Genomic DNA, 20,672 nt, shown 5'->3' with positions numbered 1-20,672 from the left:
GGGGGCAGTGTGCACATACGCATTGCATTACATGGCAAATGTGCCGGGAAATTGATTGAATTGCTGGGTCTTTAGAGGACGCATCACAGATCATGGCGCTCCCTCAAATTGTGCAGACACTGATAGGATTAACTGACCTGGTAGAAACTAATAATATATCTTAGTCTGATGCCCGTGACTGCATACTCTGCCGTCACAGACGTACACATTAATGAGGTTGCCATAGTAAACCTCTCTTCAGTTCTGGAACGGCTGGATGCTGTGGAGCCTCAAATGAGACGGAGACGACCAACCATCCACATTCCGTTCGAGTCCATCGAAAACTATTTATTAAATGGTTTAAAAATAAATGACATAGCGGAGCTGTTCGGCGTAGGCCACCAGCAACGGATTTATGGAGCTAGAAAGCTGACAAAAGTATCTGAATTTGAATATGAAAGATCTGAAATATTTGTGTCGAATTTAATAAAACTGAGTGTACAACTTTCCTAGTAAGTAGGCTAGATATTTTTGAATCCTTAGGCATTCAGTCAGTCCACGATTGCCTGCCAGGCTTTTCTTGAGAAATGATTACGTTAATCTGTCTGAGATGCTACATTGCTTTTATTATTTATTTTCTAAAGCAATAAAAAATGTAATGTCTCAAAAGCTGAATCTAATGCCCAAATATTGTCAGTAGTATGTAGATAAGATCAAATATAGTTGATCTGAGTCAGTGTGACCTGTTTTAAGGCCTATATCTAAGCACTGTCAGGTAATGTGAACGACTATAATGCACATGATATAACTGACTAGGAACACACAATATCTATACCAAAACACTTTTACCATATAGACCACCAATAGAAACATTTTAGAACAGTCAAAGTTGATGGGAAACCATTCACCCAGAAGTAAACCCTATTCAAGAGAGATCACTTTAAATGAAATAATGTGGTTTTACTTCTGGTGCCTCCTGACAATGTCAATGCTTTGTAGGCCTACTCTTTTTTCTGTTCAAAAACATAAAAATAAAATTAAAAAAACTGAGCATCAGAGCCAGGAGCATGGACCCAGCTAACAAGGGACATCCTGGGGACGTTCGGTGACGTTCCTATTTGGTCCCCTATAGGCTATACTGTGATATTATCCTTAGGACGTTATTAAAGTTCCTAAAAGGTCACAATTTAGTCAGTTATAGACATTTATTTTTAAACTTTCAGGGGACGTTCCAGGAACGTCCCTGGTTGGTTATGATACAACGTTATGTTTAAAACATTTGGGGACATTCGGGACTTTCCAGGAATGTCCCAGGAACGTCCCTGGTTGGTTATTATATGACATTATGTTAAAACATTTCAGGGGACATTCGGGACGTCCCTGGTTGGTTATGATATGACATTATGTTTAAAACTTTCAGGGGGTTCCAGAACGTCATTTGTTGGTCATAACGTAACCATCTAAATTCCGAACGGATATTTTTGTGTGTCATTCTGTGATGTGACTTGCTTGATCTATAGCCTACTGTCACTCTGGAAACTGTACAGTATTAAATCAATTGTTTATGTATGGTACCAAGGTATTAATTGTTTTCTATGTACATTTATTTCTGTATTTATTTATTTCTGTTTTTCTTTGTTCTTAAGTTAATGAGGTAAGCTGTCAATCAATGTATGTCACAGTGTCACCTTAATTAGTTGATCGGTATCAGAGTGCGAAGATGGACTTTCCATTCCTTAGGGTTGCTATGACTACCTTAGTAAACAAAAGACTGCACACACGCAACAGATGGAGGGGCGGGGTCGGGGCAGGACGTTCAGCCAAGCATTGTGCCATAGCAATCAAGACCAGATAGATTAGAGACGTAAAGACACAGTAAACATGTCTAGACGGGTATTGGAGCTACTAAAGGGAGCTGATCAAACTATTGATATCTGGTCAGATGATATGTGGATATTTTGAAGTGTAGCCTACTTATTGAGCACACGACAACCACAAATTCAGATTAATTTAGCTCTAGCTAGCAACGATCTGTCAGACGGGTTAAACTAAGGAAATGTGTAAATGAGTAAAATGTAGCTTTAATCATTTTAATCCAATGTTGTAAGATTAGGCAGGTAGCCGGTAAACTTCCCTAGCAGGTTAGCATGGTTATACTGTAATACTCTGCAGTTTGACCGACACAATTTAGTCATAGTCTATGGAGTGCATTTGTAATGGTGTGTTCTGCATTTTTGTCATTATCAACATCAAGTCCATCAGGCAAATCAATCACCACATAGATGCAACCAGAGCTGTACTCCAATTTAAGAATCTCTTCATACCCTCATGTGTTGTCATCAGTGGCGTTTTTATATGTAAAAAATTGGTGGGGCACAAACCATTTCGAAATATAGGATACATAACATTAAAGCTACGAAACTCCTTCTTGCTACTGATGTTTTTATTTAACACATCAACAAACAGCGAGGCTCGATCCACAAGACACTTTTAACGACAGAGCGGCTTGCTTCTACCAGGTGTTGTAGCCTACACATAGGCCTACTGGAGAGACCTTCTTGTGTAATTGCTCTCCTTCTCTCACACACACATGTAAAATGACCACTGTCACATTTACAAACCTGAATTAGGAATGCAACCAAGCTCAGAACCAATTTGCCTACAGGGCCGTACCCGAACAGCAATGAGCTCAACACCACTGACGGCCTCAACAAAGCGGAAAGACTGTAAGGAGTGTTTCACTCAACACAATAGAATGAAACACACTGACACATTAGCTATATTTAGCTAAGAGGTAAAAAAAAAAAGGTTATTTTTTATGATATTTGTTTTCTGTATTAACTCTGTTTTATTTTTCTTAATTTGTCTTCTTAAAAAAAAAATCATAAACAACCCCGAACGGTCAATAATTCAATGACAAGAAACAAAGACATAGAAATATTCCAACCTTATTTGATTAAAACGATATAGCTACATATAGCGTTTTATGTTTTAATAAGCCTCGCCCTTTCACGCAAGGCAAATTCACTGCTTAGCTAGAGCTAATTGATTAGCGCAGTATATTTTCAGCTGTCTGGGATGACTCAAACGCTCCGCGTTTCAGCACCGTGGACATGTAGGTCACCGGGCGCAGGGTTAGAGCTAGCTAGCTCTACAGATGCTGGACCAGAGGTCCCTTTTGGTAGACTGAATAAGCCTTTCTTTTATTGTCCGATATGTTTCGATTTTCATCACCACTGGCATATGTACGTTTCATTTCTTTTCCTGCTCACACTAACATTTTAAACTTCAGATCGCTGAAACCGGTCACGGGGGTGGTAAACGTCGCCATGGTAACCGCGAGTTCGACCGATCAGAGATTTCAGTGTTGTTTTGCTTAGGATTGTGGGTAGTGTAGTATTTCAACAGAAAATAACCAAAAAAGGACTACCCACTCTTCTTCTTGCCGACTAATGTTGGCGCCAGACAGACAGACAGGAAATACAAGATGACGCTATGGTGGGGCTACCGGCTCTCTGCCCCACTTGGCATCAAATTCGTGTGATCTACATTGATGGATTCGAATTCTGAGCATGCGTGTTAATACTTTCCCACGTCCAATGTACATTGTATTGTAGAGAGGGGCTAGCCCCACCAGAGCCCCACCTTCACGATTAGCCTATGCTAACTCAAACCGTCAGAACGCAGTCTGAAGCAGCAAAGCAGGGACCAATGAACATGAAAAAAAATCCTAACACAAACGAATGAAACAAAACAATTTAGGAAGATGCTATATTCATAGATAATAATAGATTTAAAGTAAACTAACATTTAAAGAAAAGAGAAATAAAAAATAACATAATTTTGTTGCAGTTCTTTCTTTTGATAACAGTTGGGGCACTGCCCTACCTGCCCCTAATGACCAGTCGCCACTGGTCGTCATTAAATGTAACTTACAAACAAATAGTTTGTTCTGCATCTTTATTTAATCTTGCCTTACTTATTCCTTTTTACTGAATAATCAATAACTGACAGCACACATGGTGATGATGACCATGTAATGATAGAAATAGGAAACTGTTTAATAACATTTTATGCATGTCTAGTGCACAATGATTAAACCTCAAGGACTTGGTTGTGAAAGGCTACAGTACAACTACATGATAGTCAACATGACTATTCAAATATGTACACGTTATTTTAGTCTCTGCTATGAAAAGAGTGTAAAGGGTGACACAATAAAGGTAACACTTTTGTCTACACTGCACTGTCTTGGTCTTGCACATAGCATCTTGGATTTCATAATGGTTGGGTGTGATGCATGCTCCAAATAGGGAGTCGTGATGTAGGCTACAACTTCCCAGTTGATAGTGAGAGGAGAAAGAGGTGGTTTGCTAAAGTCAACAGGAGCAAATTCAATATAACTCAATAACGACCACAATTAAAAGCATAGTAATGAGAAGAATATTGTGGTTTAAATATAAGACAGTCCACTCCATCACATTTTCCCTCATCCAGTGGTCCCCCTTCCAGCTCTCTCTCATCCAGTGGTCTCCCATCCAGCGCTTCTTCAACTAGTGGTCTCCCATCCAGCGCTCCTACGTCCAGTGCTCTGACATCCACCTCCAAGGCACTGGGCCTCCTTTTCAGCTCACATCCACCTCAGTAGCAATTCCAGACTGCAAGGGCCATAGACACTAGGGCTGTACCCGACTAAGATTTTCTTTGGTCGACCAAGACTCGACAAAAGACTGAAAATCGACTAATCGAACTTTGAAACGCTTAAAAAAATCGCAATCTGACTCACTGGACATTGCAGATTCAGCCGCTAATAGCCTACTAATAATAAGACTCGTATCGCCAGTCTGTTGTAACCAAATGCCGATGGTATAGAGGGTTTTCACCGACGTCGGTAACCCGGATGCGCGGCCATATTGGAGGCACTCGGTGTAAACAACTAAATTGAGTACAACCAAAGAACGTATATTCTATACTCTTTGGTACAACTGTAGCCATGTCTAAACGACCGAAATGGTCATCAAAACGCGTCCAAGATCCAAAGGCATGTAGGGAAGGACTTGGACCACAAGAAAAGGGTCGATATTTTGAGAAATTAGGATTTATTGGCGGTGCAGATCCCTACCAGTTAACCTTGCTCCCTCTACTTGGATTTGTGACGACCCGGTGATTCTGCCTTCAGTTGGATATCCCGATATTGTTAACTACCTTTCTCGCCGAACCCATACACATGCAGTAGTTTGATATGAATTATATTATGTCAATGTCAGCTTTACAGTAAAATAAGCACAGTAAAAACAATAAAAGCAGTAATTGTTTTTACTATATATTATATAAATAAATATTATCATTACAATAGAACATTTGTTATGAGCCGCTGAAATAAACATTTCACAATACCTGACAAGAAATGTGCCGAACAAATACGGTTGTTGTCCAGATTTTTCCCTCGTAGTTCTTGGTTGAGCTTTGCCAACCACAAGCGCCTCCTTTACTCAGATAATCTCTGGCATTCCTCTCCCTGGTTTTTAATAACTTTTGGAAGTCAATACTTTACCAAATGTTTTTCTCAATCTATCCTATTGGTACAACCTGAAACACAGCAATAATTCAACATTTTCCTTGACAACGTTTGGGATATACTTCAGTGCCAGTGCTTTGTTGTGACGCGGAGTGCCTCCAAGATGGCGACTTCCGGTCCAATGACGCGTCGTGAAAACTCTATTTAGTATATCTTACAATGTACTACAAATTAAAAATATTGATTGTTTCACATGCAAATCACCAGAGCACGCTTATCACTGCCTGAACTTGCTGCGTGCGAATTTACGTAGAAGCTGAGTGGGGAACGTTGCAACAGAGAAAGATTTTGTTGTCTTGGCCGGAGAAGATAATGTCATTTGGATGTGATTCTTTTAATAGTCTTTTCATTTTTCAACCCAGGGCGTTAGCATGAGCGAAGTTGGGCTAGACCAACTTACGTTTTTCAGGCGGTAGGCTACATCATATTCGACGTTGAACTATGAAAAATAAACTGTTTGCATTCAACGTTTTTCGAGTCACCCGGTACTTGTAAATGTACTTTAATGAAATGCTGCCATACCACAGATTTCTTTGCCTTTTTGACTAATAACACCGACAAAGTAGGCTATGGCAGAGTTTGTAGTTCCGCACCCAATTGTGCTCTTACAGTGTGGAAAATACCAAACCAAAACAAAGCGCCGATTAACGAAAGGAAAAACAGTAACACCTTTTCTTTTAAATTATATATTTTTAGATTTTGATTATTTGTCTTAAATAATATAATCTACAATTTCTGTTGAACATTTCGTTAATTCAGCAATGATGACACAAGCGGGAATCATATCTCAAACTGCCGTATGGCAGCTCGACTAAAAAAATCTTATTTGACCAAGAGCATATAGACCAGAAAATCGACTCGTCGACCAAGTGGGGACAGCCCTAATAGACACAGACACACATAAACAGACAGTAAGCTGTAATGATAATCACACGATGGACTGAATGTTACAATGGTCTCTAACTCATGATGGACTGAATGTTACAATGGTCTCTAACTCATAGTTTGCTTAGTAAACATTCACTTTATGCATAGATTAACCATGTTGTACTCTGATCTTTGATGGTTCCTTGATACTGTATAATATCATCCAATTTCTTAATGTACCAACTCCCAGACTTAGGTGCAAATAAGCGACCACAGTTATGGATTAATAATTTAATACAGCTTTCCTCTCACACAAACTTGTTTGTAGGCATTAGTTTCTCAATAAATATAAATAGTGCACTAAATTAGCTAGCTACACTTAACATTACATAAACAGGTCATCACTCACTTCGTAGCACATTTTTTTTGCTACGTTCTGGCTTCTACATTTCTAGCTAGCATCACAAAATCTCGGCACTTTAAGATACTGAAATGTTAAATGTAGGCTACTAGATGCCAGAAAATGGGCCAAGAACTTACACATTCTTACCTTGGCACAGCTCCATCATCCAACACAGTACAACTGTTCCTCAACAACGATGCTGCTGTGTTTGAAACTGATGCTAGCTCGCTCTAGTTCTAGCCTACAGTACAGTACCATGATTGTAAAGCCAATCAATTGATGCAACTATTTTTCTTTATGACTCTGCATGCAGCTAAATGGTACAAATTGGTATCCAGAGCCTCAACGCGAAAAAGTAAAACATCTTGACTTGCACTTTTTTAGCAAGGTTAGCTAGCCAAAACTCTCAAATCTCTGGCTATCTGTTGCGTGTGTGCAGTCTTTTGTTTACTAAGGTAGTCATAGCAACACCATGCATGGAAAGTCCATCCTCGCACTCTAATACCGATCAACCAATGGAGTTAAGGTGACACCATGACATACATTGATTGACAGCTTACCTCATTAGCTTAAGGACAAGGAAATACAGAAATAAATGTACACAGAAATAAATAAATACAAAGATAAATAAATACAGAAATAAATGGCCATGAAAATAAATAAATATGTAATTAATATTTTTTTCATACATTTATTTTAATATATTTACATTTTTGTATGTATAAATACATGTATTTATAAATTTATTTATTTATTCATTTATTTTTAATTTTGGCAGGTTTGGTCCTCCACACCAGTGGTGTCATCTCTTTAAGGATACAGAAAATACAATACAGCTGAAGCTACTTTTGGATAGGTGAAGGCTTCAGCTCAAGCTAGTCAAGTAGCGTTGGCTCTACTGTAGAGTAGCAAGCTACTTTTGGACAGTTAGACTAGAGCTACAATGAACCAAGACGTTTTTCAAGAAAAGTAGCTATCATAACTAGAGAGGGTACGATTTCTGGGGAAATTGTAGGGTGTGCTTGCTTGCGTCAGTTGCAGAGTGGTCCGTTTTTTAATGACATTTTTACAACTGATTTCTGTATATTTCATATAAAAAATGCATAGCCTACTTATTATTTATAAAGATTACATAGATTTAAAACAGTGGCGATTTCTGTAAGACTGCAAGGGAAGCTCAGCTTCCTCTAACATAAAAAAAAGGTCAAATATTTACTATTGTCTTAACATTTTAAATGCGTTAGAACACATTCATATCGAAGACGAGTTTGTTCAGAATTATCTACATATATTAGCAGCTCGATTGACTGATTTCCTTATCATACATTCCCGTAGCGCCACAGTCATTTCTCTGTTGAAGCTCAGCTTCCATGGACTTTAATGGGGTTGCTTTGAACAGTTTTTTTCAGTGTTTCGAAACTATACGGATTAATGGATTGGATAAATGCTGTGATTATGTACCGCCCTGGACGCTTGCCGTCTCTGGGGGTGAATGGAGGAGTGGGCTGGCCTGGACGCTGGGCTTCCGCGTGATTATTGGAGGGTCTGTCGAAAGACTGCGTCTCCTTTTGATTGACAGCGATTTTGTACTATAAAAAGGTGAGCACAAGTCCTTTCGCGGATTTTGCAAGTGTAGTCAAAAGACAAATTGCTGCAACCTATTTCTTGGTATTTGCTTGGCAAAATTGCTAGCCAATTTTCATCATACATTTCATTCACCACATTCCTTGTTTCAGTTTAACCTAATTCCCACATTTCCTCCTTCAAGATTAATATTGTTTTGTTAAATTGTTTGTTCATTCATTCATACAGTAGGCTATGCTAGAGATGTAGGGGTGAACTAGCCAGTGAACTAGCCAAATAAATTGAAACATTTTATGATGTAGGCCAAAAATTAGGTTTCCCCTCTTTGAAAGACCAGCAGCCGCCTTCGATTTTTTTTTTCTGCTCTTTTACCACTCAAAATACTAAGAGTGGAGAGTAGAATGAAATAGTTGTCTTCTCATTTCCCCTGCAAGGGAAATGGTGATCAGCAGCCTCATAGTTGAATTAAAACGAATACATTTGGCAGACCGGTGTAAAAATTGACCTGATCTCTATGACTTAAACGTCATTTAAAGTTTTTCCATTCTTGTGATGTTTTCAGGCATTTAGCCTACTCATATTGCATTCATTCATTAATTAAGAACCCCCTTTGAAGCTTGTTCTAACAACGACGTTACCGGCAAGAGCTTTCTCATATGGAATCGCAATTCAAATAGTATCATCTGCTAAGTAAGGGATATCCCGCTTATTACACGGCTACTTGCCAACAAAATTACTCAACACAGTGTGTCTTTTTACAATTTATTTGTTACCATTCGTAGTGTTGATCAGCAGAGAAATACTTCGCCAAAGACGTTGAACTTCATAGACTTGAACATTCTTTAGGCTTCAGATCAGCTGACGTTGCTAAGCAAGGGAGTACGCTGGGGTTGAAAAGTGACCGGACTACTTGCGGAGTGCTACGAAAGACGTGAATCAGAAGCAAAATGGCCACTTTCCTTGACAGTAGGGATGGAGATTTGAACTGATTTCACTATTCGAATAGTATCCGAAATTATTTTCGAATATCCGGAAAATCTATTTTTCTTAATTTGGTTCCGTTATGTAATTAGCCTGTATAAATAAGCCACAACTGCATTAGCCATACGCATTCTTATTCAGGAAAATGAGCACGTAAACATGGTCAGGGGAGAGGCGAGTACGGAGTCTACTTACGAGCAGGCCGGCGTAGCAAAGACAGCAGGAACTGAGGTTGCTGCGAGGTACTGCTTCGCCAGGACACTATGCTTCTTGTAGCGCCAAATAAAATGAAAGAAGACTGGTAGCAGAACGCAGGCGTAGACTACCTTTTTTATGATGGTTTTTATCATTTCTAACGTCACAACTATTAGAATTTACAACACAACGGTTTTTTATTAAACATTTTTTTAATTAAACTACGCTCATAAGTATTCGAAAAAAGTATTTGAATACTAACTTACTTTAGGATATTCGGATATTATATTAACCACGCCCATCCCTACTTGACAGCGGTCAAATATGCATAACAACTGTCAAATGTGAGAAAATTGTTCACCGCAGAACGTTGGGAAGCCCCATTCAAGTGAATGGAGCATTCTACAGCATTAAGAACAGCCTTGTAATAATTAAGCAATAAGGTACGAGAGGCAGTACATTATCGTCAATAATGTACGGGTTCCAGGGTGTTGTTAGCAAACAAAACGGCAAACCCTGGAACCCATACATTATTGTCGATAATGTACTACCTCGAGTACCTTATTGCTTTTACAATACGGTTACCAGCGAAATGTATAAATAGCAAATAAATAGTAAGCTGCCTTTCAGCACAAAATAGTTATAGACAACAAACGTTATCTGTAAACTAGTTACGAGTGACTCGGGACTCGATAGACTAACATTAGGCTGTTGTTAAGGTTAGCTTATGTTGATTTGGATATCTCCATGTGCATCCGTGGAAAACGTTGTTTTAAGAAGCCAAGACCGGGGGCCTGTACTACGAATCAAGATTTGGCGTTAGCGAGGTAACTTCAGGTTCAACCCAGGGTTTTCTGTACTACGACGGTGGATTACTTGTTATCGGGGTAGATCGCCATGGTAACATATGCTGAACGGCTAACCTGGTCGGGAGCAGGATAAGTTGGAGATCAGAGATCAACCGGTATGAAAACCCCGCCCATTAACTAATTCTTGACGACAATGTCGTCACCGTTCATAGTAGATCCTGGCAGCTTGGTGCGCTGATACTGTAGTGAGAGGTGCGTTCAGAAGAGTTCATTTAGAGACCGACAAAACCCTTTTGCATTCCCTCATGAGTCTCTTTCTGAAAGATATAGATTCTTAGCAGAGGGAATTACGTATATTGCCAGCTTCTTGAGCCGTATGTTGCCAATGCGACGCATTGAAGCTGTGCACTCAGTCCCACAGACTGAATGCATAGCGTTTCGTTATTTCGCTATGGGTAATTAGTTTTATAGTGTGGGTGATGCGGAGAACCTGAGCAAGAACACGGTCTGCCGCGCAATTTTGAATGGATTTTATGATGAAAAATATATATCCAAAGTGCCCTTTGTAAAAACTTTGGACTCCTAATATGTTGACAAAATGAAAGGAGGTTTTTCACTCAATGTTCTGATTTCTGTTCTGGAAATGTATTCAAAGAATATCATATTTTACAACGTCATCATTTGCTCATTTAAACATAGGCCTACATTTACAGGAAACTAGTAATGAAAACATTATTTGACCTACTATTAGTTATCAACTTAGGAGGTTTCATCTTGATATGTTATCCTTATTCACTGTGTCTCCCCTTAACCCCTTTGTCCTTGGGTTGCTTTGACCCATTTTCTAATCATTTCCATATCAGAAATTGGGGTTTCTTTCAACCAAAACCTTTCAAACCAAAAAGAACAATGGGTATCTGTAGCTCTTCACAAGTGATACATAAATGATCATTTCACTACTTTCATTGATTTTTTGATGTTTCATTCACTTTTATAGCATTTTTCAAAAATAATAAATAGGACATTGAAAGAGAGAAGTGGTGAAAACCCCCACAAAAGATTCAAAAGGCACAACAAAAAAGCCACAAAAAGGTATAAAAATATCAAAACATAGACAAAAGTTTAACAAATACATCCTCATGTGTTCTCCCTCCCCTAGGAACAGGAAAAATATGTCAGTGTAACTAAGTTTAGTGTCGTTCAGTCATGTACGATCTCTTCTCATATTCCAGTTTTTCTGTCTCCAGCCAGTTTTTTTTAATTAAAAACCTTATAATCGAGCTCCAGGGTTCTTTTATACAAGGCCCTCACACTGTCTGCTCCAACCTGCAACAAATGAAGAACATTATCCCTTTGCAAGGCACACTTGGAGAAAGTTGAAGGTGTCCATTTGACTACTGTGGTTTTTTGCTTATACCTTGTATCTTTGTCTTGGCCTTGAAGTGGAGGCCCTAGGCTCAGGGGGAGGAAGAAGTTCCTCTTCCTGCTGAGTTCAACACAATAGAAATGTAATCAATTGAGTCATATTTGAAATGAGCACTTTAAGGACTTGTGTCTTATGTTGAGACCACCACAATTAGTAAGTCATTACAGACACTTCAATCACAGTCACACTTCACACACTCTCACCATCTGTGTTGCAAGTGGTAAATAAAACTCAAAGGTGTACCCCCAAAATGAGCAGGCAGACACAGTTTCCTGATCATCTAGGACCTCCACTTGAGAAAGTAAATGGTATATTTCATCCATATTCAGCAACCACATATGGCATACATACTGACGTATGACTATTAGTTTCACTGTTACCTCTGTATGGCACAGTGGGACGACAGTGGGTGGTGGCAGCAACACCACTGTATTTCTTGTCACTGCAGAGAACAGTAATACATTTCACTCCTACAATATTCATAAATAATTGTTGAATGAACATGGTCACATAGATTACTTGAAACATACATATGCCTGGGCTTCCAACCTGCTGCCACCAGTTGCCTAATTTTTCTTCCTGTTGGCTGCAGGTAATTTCATTGTTCTATAAGCCTTTTGTAGCTATACAATATCCTACAAAAGGGACTAATTCAGGCAATTCAGCCTTGTACTTGTTGGCCTTAAAATATGTGCAAGTATTGCCTACTGCTACTTACCGTTTTGAATTATGGTTTTATATGTATTTAGCATTTGCTCCCACGATCGTTTGCCACTGCAGGGTTGCAACTAAAATAATACAGCAACAAAAGTTTAACGTTGCGGAATGCACCCGTGTAATTATGGTCACATCTTCAAAAAGTCATGTAGCTTACGTATTTACAGCGTATGCTATTTTTTTTCCAGCTTGGCAGCAGCAACTTTGTTGAAATTTGCCTGTATTATGTCTGTATTCCTGATATGCTTGTATTACAATATTTCACGCAGGAGGAGTAGACAAAGTTTGTAAGATTGTCTGCTCTTCCTCCGTGAAATATGCGGCTCTTGTTTCGTCCATGTTTGCGATTGGACATACGGTTCAAACACCGCCCCTTTATGTAAACGCGCACGTCTCTAGATTGGAAAGATCTGGGTTGAGTTAGAGCAACCCAGTCTCATCCCAACTCGTCAAATATTGACGCTTGGGCAGAGCCCTTTGGCGTCACTATACCGACGCCGGGGGACGCCTTTTTCGTCGTTTTTTGACGCCTAGGGACGCCCATTGACTTCCACGTTAATATGTTCGGCTTTTCCCGTAGAAAATTGTAAACTATGGCGTCGTATTTTGACGCATTAGGTCTCCCATAGATTTTGATGAGCGGATTTCGGATTTTTACGAAATGTCACCATAATAAGTCGGGTGATTTCGTAAAAATCCGGCCGATGTGCTTTCAACGTTATTTTTTTTTGTTAAATCCAAGACATAAACGTTATAAATGACATAAACCTTATTTAAGGACATACAAGTTATTTATAAAATGGACTGATACAAAATAAACCGACCAAAAAAGGTAGGCCTATGTGCATAAAAAAAAAAAAAAATCCTTCGGGGGAGGAATATCATTTTATTTTAATCATAATTTTAAGCGCATGGAAGCAATCATGTCAAATGCACTGACAGCAAAACCTATAAATTATCCAACATTATTGTAATTTTATTATTACACACAAGTCGCCGAAAAGTTTGACGCTCAATATCTGGCTGGAACTACTTCTTGTCACCCAAACCTCCGCTCTCTCGTACTGAAAAGGTAAGCTATTATCGATGAGGTAAATTTATATTTAAGATACCATCCTACTATACAGTTTTTTTGTTTTGTTTTTAGGTTGGTTTAATTTTATTATGGTTGACGTACATTGCCAGGTGCTTTGCATCACCAATATAAATTAATTGACTTTGTAAACTGCAAAAATAGTCTAATACACTGTGCTAGCTAGCTAGTCTAACGTTATGTCATGCAAGGTCATGAACCGGTGCACTTTCATTGGACTCAGACCAATGTTTATCTTTGCTGGCGTGGTCCTTTTTACATCTCATAGCTTGCTAGGTATGACATTTATTGTATTGTATTTTTTATCTTTTCTTACTTGCAGCTGAAGTCACGCATTTTCTGGAAACGATATCGATATCCTTATTACCTCACCATATTATCACCTCACCATATCCTTGCCTTACTGCCTATTTTAATAATTTGTCAGGACGTACCTGTGTATACCTGTGTCCACCTACCTCTGTCTACCTGTGTTACGCCCTCCACAGGCTCTGCCTGTCTTTCTGTTTGTGTCTTTCTGTTTGTCTGTGTTTGTGTGAATCTCCAGGCTCCAGTGATCCAGTCCACCCTACCTGCACAAGATCCACACCTGCGGTCCAGCTTCCCAATAACTTGCGGTGACATACCCTGGTTTGCCCTCCACTCACCGCCAGATCGTTGTTTTTACAACCTGGTACCTACGTTCCTGGCCTCCTTGTACTTCCGAGTCTATTATCTACTATTTGTATTCAAAGTGTTCTAATATTGCACTTTCTTGTGTCCCAAAGAAATATCCCACTCACCCCAACTCTCCATCTGCCTGCCTACGCGCTCTGCTTGCTACCTGCCTCGGTGTTTGTGAGACAAATATATACATTACTTCTTTCCATGTTCATGCCGAAGTTCATGCTTTACTACAATACCCATAAGCCATAGGAATGAAATGTAAGAATAATAATTATTTAATGTGTGTTACTCATAATCCTACTTGTGATGCTTATAACATGTCAATGTGTTTATGTTTGCAGAAAATGACCAAACCCAAAAGCAGGCCTTGCCCTCACTGCCAGGTCATGAATACTGCCAACCGCAAAACATGCCTTTCATGTTTTGCAAGCCTCTCACAAAAAAAGAGGATTAAGTCCAAGGAGGAGAGTTTGCATGTTGGTGACTGGGGGGAGAATGTGAAGAAGCACCGCAACGCAGGCAGAGTGATAGATTCAGCCCGCATATCTGTAAGTGAGAATGTGGAGGTCTTAGGTTACGGTTCCATTCAGATCCATACTATAATGGTCGGAACTTGATATAAATGCCAGTTTCATTGGTATCAGGCCATATCATTTAATCAATAGCAGCATCACATTTTATAGTCTTCCTGTCAGGACCCCTAGCTTTGTCAATTTGAAAAGAAGTATAGTAGATACTTTGAAAAGTAGGAAGAAGTATGATACCATTTCAAAAGTAGTTGATCAGATGGCAATAGAGCTGATACAGAGGACAAAGCCTGATAACTTGTTAATGTCTGTTTTTTAGGTCAATAAGCTGCATGAACTGGACTTAAAGCCCCTGCTCTTCATGGGGAAAGAGAAGAGAGGGGGGGGGTTTACAGCAGAGGTCATTGCAGGCATAGGCTTCATACCAGAGGGGCCTGTGAGGGAGATCATAAAAAAAATGACCACCCTTTATGAATACTATCTTAAATGTAAGAACATATATATTGCATTGGGACATGCTTTTTTATAACTTTGCATTTACATTTAGTTTCTAAACACGTTATGTAACATAAAATATACTAATAGAATATTGTTGATGAGTAAATATTCCCCGATTAGACCCTGTTTCTGTTTAATTAACCTCATTTGTGGGGCTGTTATAGTTAGATTCAAGCTGGGAGCAGAGAACATATTGCTTCCCTCTACATTTACTTATTTTTCTTTATCTCTCAGACCACAATAGCCTTCTTGCCACAGCTGGTGAAGAAACAAGAGAAGAAACACCAGAAGCAACATCCCCTGCCTCCACTCAGGATCAAACCTTCACCCTTAACCTTGTCCCGGTCCCCCACCCACCTCCTATGACTTCCTCTCTCTCTTTATCTACTCTTCCTACTCCCTCTCTCTCTTCATCTACTCTTCCTACTCCCTCTTCATCTACTCTTCCTACTCCCTCTTCATCTACTCTTCCTACTCCCTCTCTCTCTTCATCTACTCTTCCTACTCCCTCTCTATCTTCATCTACTCTTCCTACTCCCTCTCTCTCTTCATCTACTCTTCCTACTCCCTCTCTATCTTCATCTACTCTTCCTACTCCCTCTCTCTCTTCATCTACTCTTCCTACTCCCTCTCTCTCTTCATCTACTCTTCCTACTCCCTCTCTCTCTTCCCCTCCTCTTCCCTCCCACTCTTTCTGTTCTCCTGCTCTTCCCTCCCATTCTTTCTCCGCACCTCCTTTCCCCAGTCCCTCGCTTTCTTTACCTCCTTCACCAACCCTCTCTCTATGTTACCCACTTTCTACTTCTTCCCACATCTCTTCTCCTCAAGGAAAAAGAAAAATAATTTAAGGTAAAGGTTGTCTTATCTAAGGGTCATATGCTTATGCATCATGAATAATCTTTTCTTGTAATGACCCCAAAAAATTCAGGCAAATCATCTTATTTGTTATTCCTCTGTTCATATATTTTCAGGCTGCAATTTCCTGTTTAAAAAGAGGGACGTTCAAAGCAGGTAAGCTCAGATGCATGCAATTGTGTTTCATTTAAATTATTTTTAGTGGGGGTTTAATTATTATTAAAGCTTTTTTGAGTTAGCTTGTCCATGAATCCATCTTGCCAGGCTTCAAGTTACATTTACATTACATTTAGTCATTTAGCAGACACTCTTATCCAGAGCAATTTACAGCAAGTACAGGGATGTTCCCCCCGAGGCAAGTAGGGTGAGGTGTCTTGCCCAAGGACACAACATAATTTTGCACAGCCAGGAGTCAAACCGGCAACCTTCTGATTAATAGCCTGATTCCCTAACCGCTCAGCCATCTGACCATAGGCCGTCTGAAGTAATGCACTTGTGGCCAAACTAATTATCATCCTACAGAGGAACTCCTGGCAGCTACAGGCCTTAGATTTAGAGTGATAGATAGGGGTGGGCCATATGGCCAAAATCTTCTATCACGGTATGAGTAATTTTATATCACGGTTACGGTATATATCACGGTATAGTAATTGTTCTGTAAATTCAGTTAAGAAATTTTACCAGTGCGACTCGTGTGGTGGAAAAAACGGTATTGCATGTACTACAAGACGTTACTGGCTATTATTTAAAGGCAACGACAGTACGAGTGTTCCGATTGGCGGATGCACAGTCATGCCATCCGCATGGTGACGTACTCACAGCTCAGAGTTTTACTATCCATATCTAACTTCGGTGTCGGCGTATCAACCTTGTCAAAGCTCGGTCGATACGTTAAACCCTCAATTTGATATTTCCCGGCATGTCCTCCCTCTCAATTAGTCAGTAGCTAGCCTTCACTAGTCATCCTAAATCAAGAATGCTAGCAACGCCACCAGTGTAATTTTACAACAATAATTTTACAGCACGAGACATACAACTTGAGCAACAAATCAAATTGGTTACCTGCAGAATGGGTCATCAAATATATAATTAATTAGCATCGGCATGAATGTGTACTCCACATCAAAAATTCCGTCAGACCAACGCAAATCTGCATCAAGGTCAAACGAAAATAGCAAATCAAATAAAAGTTAAACTACAATTCTAAATATTGCAGGAATACGATTTATGCAATGGCTTATATACAATACAACAACCAGACATTTAATTGACGTGAAATACAAAAATATCACAAATTTGTAAAGACTTTAGATGCGAGCCCTTTTTAAAAGGGCAAAACATTTAAAAGTCAAAAAGTATACCGCGGTTGAAAGGGTATAGCCAAAACTCTCCCGGTTTCTGCCGTCGCATGGTATATACCGTCATACCGCCCGGCCCTAATAGACAGATACAATCCCTTGCAATTTTAGGGGTAAAAGTGCCTGCCCTTTTCCTAACAGTTTCCAAGGATGACTTCCCCAGGTGGTTCTGTGCAACAAACTATCTGACGTGTCAGGTTAACATTTAGGCCCATCGAACTCTAAGAGACTGTACTCTTATCTTTTGCCTATATTTCAAGTTCTTTCCACCATCTGAAATGTAGCCAACAGCATTTTTTATCACAAGCAACTTGTGAAAAGCCTATAGTTCCTGTTGTTAAAAGTTGAACATTTATCATTAAACATACACTGCCTCTGTGGAGAAACTATCACCAATCAGTGATATCAGAGAAATCAGAGAAATTAACTTCTACTCTACTAAAGAACTGCAGTATCCAATAAGGATTCGTTATTCTTTGTGTTAATTATAGTCCTGTAACGGCCACAGATACCAGATTCATATTACTGTCCAAGCATTTGATTTGATTACTATTAGGATTTGAATTTTATTTCAGCCAATACGACAAAATGTGCTTCTCCAAACCCGTACTTATACAGTGTTAAAGGTCCCATGATATGAAAACTTCAGTTTAGGAGGTTATTTAACATTAATATGAGTTCCCCTATCCTACCTTTGGTCTAGCCTGGTCCTAACCAGACCCTCGTACATTTCATTTGTACAGAGGGTCTGGGATCTCTCCATTGACAAACGTTAACTTCCTTGAAGGCGGGTCCTCTGTTGAAGTGTAAAACAATTGGATCCGCCCAGAACCACTCTGATTTGCCATAACCAATCGCAAGCGTTCGCCTTAGCCAACTCCTTCACCACTATTGTAACGGAGCTAGCTGCCGTAGCTGGAAAATCAAACTTTTCCCGAACCCCGTGGGGAGGAGGGCCACAACATCATGGCCACCAACAAAACTCAGCAAGGAATGTTCTTGCTCCGGCTTTAACCTATATTCGGCAGCGTTGCCACAACCGCAGAATAGTTTTGCTCGCATCTTTCTCCGCCGCCATTACTGAACTACTCAAACAAGTGCACGACATTAACGTCATCGTTCTTAGCCATTCCCTCTGTTCGCTGATTGGACCTACAAAAAATGTGTGTCTGGAAACCGACTTCAGAGCCAAGCTCCCAGACCTAGTACAGAAGCAAAATCCAAATTGAGCGGAAGTACGTAGGAGGGCAGAGCCAGGCTACCTATGGTCCCCCGGTGGCTAGAAATTACGATATGTGTAAACCAAGCCCTGGATATCCTGCTCCGCTTTTGAAAAAATTAAAGTTCAGATGGGCCCATCTGGAATTTACCTCTTATGCGTCATAAGGGGGAAAGGTTACCTCCTCTTACTCTGCTTTGCCCGTCCAAAGAATATGGCCCGCCAATGATAAAATGAGCTACGACTGTGCAAGCACAATATTGGTTTTTCCTCGAGACATCATGGCTTACAAACGACCGAAGCATGGCAGTTAGCCCCGCCTCTCTCCTCCTCATAGCATTTAAAACTACAGATACAGGAACGGCACATCCTGAGGAAAGCTCATTGTGGGACTGCTCGTAGTGGCTGTAATTCTGCACGAAGGCTGAATTTCGGGAGGAGATTTCAGATACAGTATTAGGGGACCACTAAGGCCTATATAAAAGCATCCAAAAACAGCATGCCATGGGGACCTTTAACTTAAGTCACATAATCTCATGGTGGAATTGTAAAAACAAATAACATTGATCACTGTATTTCACAAACTTTTGATAAAGTAACCACTATGTTATCAAAATTGTACTTACTTAGTCTTACTCTTATTTTTATACATATTTTATTTTTAAATTGTTTTATTCCTAGATTTTAGTTCTAAGAAATAGTTAAACTTTTGCACTTTTACTTACTTTAAGATCCGTATGTTTATTGTTTGCCCCTCCCTGCCACCGTAAATTCTGTGTTTGTTCACATACATAGTGAATAAACCATATTCTGATTCTGATGTTTTTTTCTTTTCACAGTGTAAAAGAATGGGAGGATACCTGGAAGTCTGCTGTTAATATTTCTGTGCCTAGCTGCCTTGTTATTGTTTTAAGAGTTCCCAATTCTATATTTGTTATTGATATACACTGTAACATGTTATGAGCTTATTGTGATACTGTTACGGCCACAATCTTTTTCTCAGTTCAAGTTTTGTTTGTTATCCACTTACATTTACATTTAGTCATTTAGTCACTTCCTGGGTTCTAGGCATTGATTTATGGTTGCCGCCATAACACTTAACTTATAACATGGGTGAGTTGGTGACCGAGCTAACGTTTTCGGGTTTTTGTTTTAGATTCACTGTTAGGTAAGGGAGCGCGCTGGCTCCGCCTTCCCATTGCGGGGAGGGCCAGCGGCTACCAGGTTTTGGTTTATTTTCACTAACTCAGTCTTGTTTTTCTGTTCAATAAACTTTGGTATTACTTTTATAAACATTGACTTGCATGGTTGGACTCACTTATGTTAGCCTACAAGCAACCATCTGATCCCTTGCTTGGTGGAGGTAAGAGTAGACTACCTATGGAGAGAAGACTTAGATTAAAAGTTAGGCCATCACAAGCGGATGTAAATTTGTTATCTTATTAACACCACATTACATACAATGTTAAATGATGGATTCCTTGACGTCACATTCAGAATAATCCATGCCTTAATAAAGGTGATGGCATGAAGGTAGGCTATATGAATTATACATTATATATTCTATTTTTTTGCATGTTGACACGTGGTAAGACTTATACAAGTTTTTAAAGTAATTGAATAGGTCATTAAATAATGTGGGCTACACTTAACTAAAATGATAACCATAGCGAACTCATGTGGACTACAAATATGGCGCATATTAGCGGTAAAACATATTAGCAGGGTTGTGGGAAATGTAGTTCTTTTTTACTTATTACTTATTACTTATTTAAAAACTAATTTTTTGAGAAGATCTTTTTCCTCAGTTACATTTAAATCACTTAATATGACAAATATACATTCATTGGTCTTTTATGAAAGACAAAATGTATCAGTACTCGAAAAGTCAACATTTAAATATCTTTATATGTCAAC

General features: G+C 39.3%; 1 protein-coding gene across 4 annotated transcripts; it reads left to right on the top strand.

Annotated features, from left to right (window-relative positions):
* Positions 1 to 11,523: 11,523 nt before the first annotated feature.
* LOC146267942 (uncharacterized) lies at positions 11,524 to 20,054 on the top strand. Of its 4 annotated transcripts, none has more exons than XM_084708763.1 (8): positions 11,524 to 13,611; positions 13,955 to 14,305; positions 14,400 to 14,463; positions 14,640 to 14,846; positions 15,145 to 15,313; positions 15,558 to 16,172; positions 16,295 to 16,334; positions 19,595 to 20,054. In XM_084708763.1, exons 4-6 carry the CDS (start codon positions 14,643 to 14,645, stop codon positions 16,169 to 16,171), a joined length of 987 nt encoding a protein of 328 aa, XP_084564889.1. In that variant the 5' UTR covers positions 11,524 to 13,611; positions 13,955 to 14,305; positions 14,400 to 14,463; positions 14,640 to 14,642; the 3' UTR covers position 16,172; positions 16,295 to 16,334; positions 19,595 to 20,054. The 4 variants fall into 4 exon arrangements, with proteins under 4 accessions (XP_084564889.1, XP_084564888.1, XP_084564887.1 ...); XM_084708762.1 differs by having other exon boundaries at positions 14,400 to 14,556; XM_084708761.1 differs by having other exon boundaries at positions 11,526 to 13,611; positions 14,400 to 14,469.
* Positions 20,055 to 20,672: the final 618 nt, after the last annotated feature.

This window comes from Hypomesus nipponensis, chromosome 11, assembly GCF_054491055.1.
Source record: "Hypomesus nipponensis isolate SF chromosome 11, ASM5449105v1, whole genome shotgun sequence".
Taxonomy (NCBI): Eukaryota; Metazoa; Chordata; class Actinopteri; order Osmeriformes; family Osmeridae; genus Hypomesus; species Hypomesus nipponensis.
Note: the sequence above shows the minus strand (reverse complement) of the source record. Positions and strands in the feature narration are given on the sequence as shown.

Bases quoted from the DNA above. Each gene is read 5' to 3' on its own strand.
- LOC146267942 (XM_084708760.1), top strand. From the start codon at position 14,550: ATGAAATGTAAGAATAATAATTATTTAATGTGTGTTACTCATAATCCT. The intron at 14,847-15,144 runs GTAAGTGAGAAT...TCTGTTTTTTAG, and splicing joins TAGATTCAGCCCGCATATCT to GTCAATAAGCTGCATGAACT. The intron at 15,314-15,557 runs GTAAGAACATAT...TTTATCTCTCAG, and splicing joins TTATGAATACTATCTTAAAT to ACCACAATAGCCTTCTTGCC.